The sequence below is a fragment of the Sceloporus occidentalis genome, unplaced genomic scaffold (genome assembly GCF_023333645.1).
Source record: "Sceloporus occidentalis isolate IW3139 unplaced genomic scaffold, rSceOcc1.0.p SCAF_112, whole genome shotgun sequence".
Classification (NCBI taxonomy): Eukaryota; Metazoa; Chordata; class Lepidosauria; order Squamata; family Phrynosomatidae; genus Sceloporus; species Sceloporus occidentalis.
The window spans coordinates 348,108-357,261 of NW_028317092.1; the positions used below are offsets into that span (position 1 = coordinate 348,108).

At 40.3% G+C, this 9,154-nt stretch overlaps 1 protein-coding gene across 1 annotated transcript in view; it reads right to left on the minus strand.

The window, feature by feature from the left end:
• Positions 1-5,649, minus strand: part of LOC149282556 (A disintegrin and metalloproteinase with thrombospondin motifs 2-like) — a 241,358-nt gene extending 235,709 nt beyond the window's left edge. Inside the window, exons 1-2 of the mRNA XM_089498057.1 lie at positions 5,641-5,649; positions 5,004-5,252 (exon numbers count right to left, since the gene is read on the minus strand). Of these exons, the coding sequence (XP_089354183.1) occupies positions 5,004-5,252; positions 5,641-5,649 (258 nt within the window). The remainder of the gene's footprint in view (positions 1-5,003; positions 5,253-5,640) is intronic.
• Positions 5,650-9,154: the final 3,505 nt, after the last annotated feature.

The window sequence follows — 9,154 nt, forward strand, 5'->3', positions numbered from 1 at the left end:
GCAGATCCTGTGGATGCAATCAGAGTGTGAGAGCTGACATTAATTTACAAGGGGGTGCTGGCTGGGGGCATCACATAAATCAACACTAAAGGTGGGGCTGGGTGGTGGGATACATATACAATGTGGGGCTAACTGGGGGCAGTAGGGTGACCACATCGGCCATGTTTTCCAGGACACATATAGTCTAGATAAAATGCTGCCGGTGTAGAAGAGCCTGTCCTGGTGTGTGTTTGGGTGTTGGTGTGGCATAGCCTGTCCTGGTGTGTGTGTGTTTGGGTGTCGGTGTGGCAGAGCCTGTCCTGGTGTTTATGTTTAGGTGCCAGTGTGGCACAGCCTGTCTTGGTATGTGTCTGAGTGTCGGTGTGGCACAGCCTGTCCTGGTGTGTGTGTCTGGTGTGGCAGAGCTTGTCCTGGTGTGTGTGTTTGGGTGTCAAGAGAACAATTTTAATGGAGTGGATAAGAACCAGAAGGCAGATATATTTTCTCGACAGTTTTATGGGCTCCTCTACTGTTTTTAGAAGATAATGTATTCTTAGAACATAGGCTTTTAAATCTTCCAATGTATCCAAGCTAAGAACGTTCTCTGGAAACGTTGCTAGAGGACAAACAAATTAGCTGAGGGGTTTGTGTACAATACATTAAATGCTGCAAAAAATAAATGGAAAATTAATGTTTCTTTTATATATACCTAATATTTTCTGTCAAAGACCTCTGGCAACAAGAGACACTAACCATGCATGTCTTTTCTGGCTTAGTATTATAGAAATGAAATGTGAAAATGTCCTAGTGTTGTTGAAAGCTTGCTTTCACATGGACAAAAGGAAATGGTCTGAAATTGGCTGGACATGTTGATGGCTTTCCCAGCTTTGGCAGAGTGAGTATGTAGGCTTCTGACATTGTTGTAGGGATGTTACTCAAAGAATAAATATGAATAAACGCCTTATCTACATACTATATGGTTTCAAAATATAAAAAACATATAATATACAGTACATCAGACAATCCTGACCAGGGAATCTAAAAATAAAATTTAAAATATTATTATTTGTATCACTTGATTCAGTTCTCTGTTATTGGCCTGACTAACATTTGTTTTTGTTTTAACAGACGTTAAATCACCTGATTTAAAAAAAAAAAAAAGATGTTAAAATTAGATGGCTGGTAGTATTATCATCTTTTTAATCCCTTAATGACAATTGACATGCCATGAAAAATATGGAGTTAACGACACTTGACATGCCTGGCACATCATGAGGTTACATAAGCTTAGAAAGTGATCCAACGATTGCTTTCTTAGCTGTCGCTGATGCCTCGATATCAAGGCATTCAGTGGCACCAAGAAAATTCTCTGGAGCTATCACAAGCGGCATATTGAACTCATTTTTTTAACCAATGAGAGTAAAAAGGCAATGGATCCCTGTTAATATAGAATTTAAAATAAATAAATAAAAGAATTAAAAAAAAATGTAAAAATAGTTAAAGAATAAATACAAATGTAATAAAATATAAAAACAATAAAGACTTCAGTGATGTCTCCATTGCATCATAAAGGGAACAATCCAATTCCAAACAATGTAAAAAGAAATTGAAAAAAAATGTAAAAATAGGTGCCCAAACAACTCGTTCCCCTCCTACAAGATACATACATACATAAAAAACGTTTCTTGCCCCTGGGAGTTGTATCTCCCCTTTCCCGATACTTAACAAATGTACATCTTTTACCCACCGGTTTATGCTGCTACTCCACCGGATTGATCTTGATATCCTCGCTTTTAGTTTTCTTTTCTTTGTTTTGCTCCTTTTTGCCGTAAAGGTTTCCTGTACCTGTCATGCTTCTCAGTTTTACTACATGCTACGGGGATTGCTACAATGTTTGAGCTATCGCATGTTTTCTTCATGTACCTACTCCGATGTCATCTATCTACTGCTGGCCATATACTCGTGTCACTCTTGGACGCTGTGTTCTGTATATCTTGCCGAAATGTGTATGTTGTTCTGCAACTATGTTCTGATGTAATGTTTGTACTCATTGCGCATTTTGTGCTTTATACATCGTGTCCTGATTATGCAAGTGCAACACACTGTATGCCTTTTCTTTGTGTTTAATAAACTGAGATTTATATATAAAAAAAAAAAAAACCTTTCTTGCCCCAAAGTACAAAAATAAGAAAAAATTGAGTGGAGTGTAAATGGGGCCTTTTACGCAATATGCTACTTATTGTCCTATAACTTGTTTAAGCTTGTTTAATCTACTTTCTGTTTTAAAATTTCTGCAGTGTTTGTGTTTGGCTGTAATTTTCTTTTTTCTCATTTACTGTACCCGAAAAAAAATATATATATATTATAAATATGGTGCAAATTTAAAAAACACTTTTTCTCACTTGAAAAATCTATTACTTATCTACAAAACCTACTGCTAATTAGATTCTACTATTTGTCCTGAGTTCAGAAATACCCGATGTTTTCATGTTTTGGAGTTTTTTTGGAAGTCATAGGGCAATAAATACAGGTAGCGTTTTCTATTTCATAAACATTTTTTTAAAATCTGGTAATCCTGTCCTATTTGGGCCATCATAGAAGCCTGCCAACTCAACTTACCCCCATCAAACCATATATTTTTGCAAATCAGACACCCCAGGGTATTTCAAATGCTGGTATTTTAACACTTTCCATGCACTAATTCTATTACTATCTTTTGTCAAAGTTTATGGTAGTAATTTTTTGTGGGTTTTTTTCACACAAATTGTACGTCATGTATAAATTTACAGCTCCTGGTATATGTCACTTCCAAACCCGTAGCACAGTGATACCTACCATGCATGGGTTTGTAGGGTTGTTTGAGGGCTGAAAGACACAATTGCAATTCAGTTTCAACTTGGAATTTTGACATCTGGTAAGCCTGCCCCATGTCCTATTTGGGAGATCTTTGAAGCCAGACAATTTAATTGTCAAACCATTTAATTTTAAAAACTAATTCTAAAACAAGCCTTTGTCAAAGTTTGTGGTAGTATTTTTGTGGCTTTTTTGGCACACATTGTACTTTGGCACACTATTCCATGCATCCACTACCCTTTCCGTAAAGTAATATTTCTTGATGTTATCTTTAAACCTATTTTAAACTAAATGTATTTGTAAACTATAGTGTGGCACAGCTCGATCACAGCAGGCAGGTTCATTACACTTTGATTTCATTAACTGCAAGCAAATCCCCAGACATGCATGGAATGCATGTAACATTATGTGGCTCTACACAGTATGTGGGTTTCATCTACATTTCACCACATTACAACCATTTCAACATATAAAATGCCTACAGAATTTGTATTACCATTCTTGCTCTGTACGTATTGTTGTCTCAGAAAAAAAATTACCATTTTATTCTGACCTTGTAGATAAACAGCAAGCTCTGAAAATAAAGTCAAATGTGGTTTACCATTTAATCAATTATTTACAAGTAAGTGGTATAGAGGCGATCATACTTAATACAGCACCTTGGAGGTTTCTTTTGGATTTTTGTATTCACCGTGCAAACATGAAGTACAGTATTTAAAGGGACAGTCTAATGTCCCTGACAGCCCGACTACTCTTCCAAAACCAACAAAAAAAATCCACTTACCCCCACTTACACAGACGTTGCATGTTATATCAGGCAAAACTTGTCGTTAGCATTGATAACTCTTTAATACTGATGTAAACTAACTGGGTTTCTGTGCTTACTGAAAGTTTATTCAATGACTCAAGAAATGCATGTCCATTAGCTAAACTGGCAGTATTTTAATGCCATTTCTTTTACATAAGCATTGAAGATTTTTACACAAAATAACTATAAAATCTAATCAGTTCTATCTTTTGTAAAATATCCTCTCACCAGCAAAGATATTCATAGCCATTACCCTACTAATCTCTTCATTTATCTCCAAATACGCATCTACCAGGTCTCTTGCAACCATATTTAGAATTGTAAGACATTCTTTTGTATGAATACATGTATATAAGTTGTCACAGCTACAACCAATGGTAAGAATATACCCAATATATATTAATTAAATTGTCCTGATTTAGCAATTAGAAGTTAGAAATACATAACTTTTTAACACTGATTAGGTTGAATATTGTTGTGGACATGGATTGTGTCGTCCAATATTAGTGATTCACGTCACAGACGCAATATCTGTATCTCCCTTTGGAAAAACCACTCCCCTAACTGTGGCATACATTACAATATCAATTAGTTCTATTGTTTAAGAAATGCATTACCTCTACCACCAGGTAGCACTAGAGAGTGAGTGATGATGTGTACATCTAAGATAATGGCTACCTACATGAAAAGCCATTAGGGCTATACCAGGAACAATGGGATATCAGGAACTCCAGGAAGAAGGGGGAGGGGCAGAAGAGACTGGAAGGAGAGGAATGACGCAGCATGGCAGAAGCTAGGAGAGCTGAGAAAGTTTGCCAGAGAAAAAGTATGAAATAGAAAGCTGCTCTTCCATCTTGGGCTAGTTAAGCGCCAAGAAGCTAGGACTAGTTCAGTGCCTAGTAGTGTAACTAAAAATTAGAAAACTACTACTGAAAGAATCCTTTAAAGTCTTCTATATGATCCTGGTATCTAGAGCCATTTTGGAAACTGAGCACCAAAGGAGTCATTTGATATGCTGATACTCTCTGAAGTTAAGTACATATGTTATTACAATGTTATTAGAATATAATTGTTGACTGTCTGTAACTTTGTTATGGTAACCTTTTTCGATATATTGTTTTTACCGCTAGAGGTATTAATAAAGTATATCATTATATATCATAACATCTGTTGGTATTTGTCTTTACATAACTTAATTGTATTCCTGAATCAAATTTATTGTTGTATTGTTAGATGTGTTTTGTCTAAATTGTGTATTTAAATATTAGCATAATTTTGCATAAAACAGGCCACGACCACAACAAATATCTATACCGTTACATTTTTTCCTATTTGCATTTAATAAAATCTTAAAGCAGCTTACCAGTCCATCACAATTGCTTATCGCAACTGAAGCGTTTGGCAGGTCCGTTATATCCCCAACATAGAGGCAATTCCTATGAAGTGGTTCTGTTATAGTCACATTGGAATCATCTTCCCATTCAATTGTTGCTCCAGGTGCTACTAGCTTTGCATTCTTTCTTAACCTTAGATGAAATTCCCTTCCAAATATTGTGACATTATAATAAATGTTATGGTCTTCTTGCTCTTGATTAACATGATCAGTATCTCGCTGAAAACGTGTTTTATCACTCTTTGAAACTACATGGGATAAAAAGTTGCCCTTTGAATCAGTACTGATTGGTCTCACAAGGCTGTATGCTTCTATCTTCTCCAAAAGTAAGTCTAAAAATAAAGAGAATTGTATTTTTTATTATAGAAAATTGGCAATCTCTGAAAGTTATTATAAATAAATTAGCATTTTTTCTAGGTACTGTACCACTAAATGCTGAATCACTCTAATCTTATTATAATAAGATAATAAAACAGGTTAGGTCCATGTAAAACATCAATGCAAGTTATAATGATGTACGCTTAATACACAGATGATATGAACAAGGTTTTCCTGATTATCCGTGTAAAAAAAAAAAAAAAAAAAGAGTAAAAAAGTACACCTTTACTGTTTCCATAAGTAGCAAACAGGTGCTGCTAATCAAATGCCCTTGAATAATTGATCATTAGCAAGTGTGACCACCTCTATAAAAGTCAAAGTTTTAGCAATTTACCAGTGTGGAGCTTTCAAGGTTGCGTTAACACAATGTCAAGGAGGAAGGACATCAGCAACGATCAAAGTGAAGCGATTGTTGCTGCCCATCAATCTGGGAAGGGTTATAAGGCCATTTCCAAACAATTTAAAGTCCAACATTCAACAACGAGAAAGATTATTCAAAAGTAGAAAACATTGAAGACAGCTGCCAATCTTCTTAGGAAAGGACGTCCCAGCAAATACACCCCAAGGTCAGACCATGCAATGCTCAGAGAAGTTGTAAGAGAACCAAGAGTTACATCTCAGGCATTTATTTGAGTGTGTAAGAAATTCTTCAAACAAATAGCGAATCTCTTACCTTTATGGGCAGTGCATTGTGGGACCTCAAATGTGTGCAGCTGCTTAGGTTCCCCTCAGGGCCAAATCAAAGAAAAAACATGAGCAGATTGTTCAACGCACTCCAAATGAAACGTAAGAACGTCTTTACATAATTTTAATTTGGGGTGCGCTGCACAATCTGCTCACTTTTTTCTTTTATATATTTGAGTATGTGCATACTAAAAAAAACTGTGTAATAGTAACTTTAGGGTGATATTTATAAAGCTCAGTATTCTCTGCTTCAAATAAGTTAGGGTCTTCTAAATTAAATATTAACCCCTTAAGGACAGAGCTGAGCGTTTTTATTTTTTGTACCATTCATGACAATGGCTGTTTTAACATTTCTGCCGTGTTCATGTTTAGGTGTAATTTTCTTCTTTCTCATATACTGTACACCAGGGCTCGACAAATCCCAGGCACCAGGTCGCCATGGCGACAGAGAATTTTGTCCTGGCGCCTAGGTCAGGGGCGTCCAACTGGACTTCAATGTGCGGCCCGCGCGGACTGGCCCTGCTCACGGTGCAGCACGGTGTGTGCACACCGTGCTTTTGTGACGAGGAACCGGGAACAGACTTACTCAAAAGGGTGGAGCTTCCCCTGCAGCAGCCAGCGCCAATAGAGAGACAGGGGAGGGACTATCTTGCCATCTACCACCTCTCACATTCTCCCAGCCACTCCCCCCGAGTGTCTATGTCTTGACACGCCCCTTCCTTTCCTGGCCTGCTACCGTTTTACATCTTCTGGAGTTTCTAGCTCTGCTCAAGGTAAGAAGGAGGAGGAGGAAGAAAGAAGCTGTCTGGGAGTGATGGGAGTGAGGTGTAATGTGTAATAGCTGGGTATGATGGGCCTGATATGTGATGCCTGCCAGTGGCGTCGGCAGGGGGGGGCAGATGGGGGCCATGGCCCCCCTACAGCATGCTGTGCCCCCCCCCCGTGTGCCTCCCCAATTGAAACGCCGTCTTTTTTTTTTTTATTATTTATAGACGTGGAGGCAGGGGCGGGCTGGGCAGGGACTCAATTGCCGCCCTGAATGTACATTAAACGGCCGCCCATTTAAGTGGCCGTCTTTAATGCCGGCACATCGAGATACCATTGCAGCCGATGTGGCTGCAAGTCTTAAAGCGGCAGTTAGACACGCTGGCCGCTTTAAAATCATTAAGCGGCCAGCGTGCCTGCACAGTGCCGCCCAGTGTCCTGTTCCGTGTGACTCCGCCCCCTTGAGCGGCACGTCACATCGTCAATGTCATCATCATTCAAAGGGGGGGCTGCATTGGGACAACAATTAAATACAAAATGGGGGTGGCTAGGGGGTATAAGTACACAACAGGGTGGTTGGGGCACCACATAAATCAATGCACAAAGGTTAGACATGCTGGCCGTGGGGGGGTGGGTGGCTGGGTTCAATATACATGGGTCATAAACAATGCAAAGGGGGGCATCAATACACAATGGAGGGGGGCTGGCTGGGGACATCACATAAATCAATACACAAGGGTGTTGGGGCATAATGTACAAAGGGGGCTGGCTGGGGACACAAATCCACATGGGGGAAAAACAAACAAACAGCAAACCAGTGTGGAAAGCATTTTGGATGTGGGTGTCAGTGTGGCACAGCCTGTCCTGGTGTGTGTGTGTTTGGGGGTAGGTGTGGCAGAGCCTGTCCTGGTGTGTGTATGTTTGGCTGTCTGTGTGGCAGAGCCTGTCCTGGTGTGTCTGTTTGGGTGTCGGTGTGGCAGAGCCTGTCCTGGTGTGTGTGTGGGTGGGTGTTGATGTGGCAGGGCCTGTTCTGGTGTGTGTGTTTGGCTGTCTGTGTGGCAGGGCCTGTCCTGGTGTGTGTGTGTGTGTGTGTGTGTCTGGGTGTCGGTGTGGCAGAGCCTGTCCTGGCGTGTGTGTGTCTGGGTGTCAGTGTGGCAGAGCCTGTCCTGGTATCTGTGTGGCAGAGCCTGTCCTGGTGTGTCTGTTTGAGTGTCTGTGTGGCAGAGCCTGTCCTGGTGTGTGTGTTTGGGTGTCGGTGTTGCAGAGCCTGTACTGGTGTCAGGGCGGGCTGTTTGGGGACAAAATTGGCTCACGCTGGGCTGTTTGGGGACAAAGTTGGCTCACTCTTGACTGTAATTTGTTAATGTTATCTTGGTGCTGGTCGGGTTCTATGTGGGCAGTGTGGACACCAGGGCTGGTGAGCTGCATCCTGTGAGCTATGCCTGTAATTTAGGGGGTTTTATCTATACTGTTAATGCTTAGTTGTTATGTGATTTCCAGTTGATCTGTACCTGCATAGCTGGGTTTGTGTGTTATTCTGTTGATCTGTATCTGCTATGCTATGCTTCCATACATTATTTATGTATACCTGCAAATACAGGGTTTGTATTTCTTATTCAGTTGATCTATACATGCACGTGCTGTTTCCATGTGTTGTTTATTTGATCTATACCCGAACTACAGGGTGTAAGTAAAAGAGCGGTATGGTTTAGTGCAGGGCTTGACAAATTTGTTGTAAATCTAGGCGCCAGCTAAAAAAGTTAGGAGCCAGGATTTTTTCTTAAACTAACAGTTGGTTAGGAGTGATCTGATCATTATCAGCCCACTTACTAAACTCACAGCATTTGACCTGGAAGAACCCTGGACTTTCAGGTCAGTGCTGGTTTTTGTTGGGTTTTTTTTTATTTTATTTTATTTTTTTAACTCTTTCAATGCTGATGTTCCATTGGAGCACAGCATTGACTGATAATTAGTCCCCACAAGCTTGTGGGGACAAATGTTAACCCCTGCAATGCCACAAATGTGTTATACACAATTGTGGCATTGAAGGGGTTAACACTGCACTGTCGCTCTCAGGGAGCGATCAGGCAGCAGTGGAGGGTTGGGGCTGCTCTCCACTCATGTGGAGACCAAAGAACCCTCTCCCCTGTCCCTGAAGCTGCCTCTGGCAGCTGGGACGCAACTGCTGGTCTATAGACCAGCCATTGCAGGAGGAGTGTCTGATGACTGCTGTAGGCTTCCATGCCTACAGGAATCATCAAAGGGCTTGTGGGGGGCTCGTTTTTGCTGTTGCT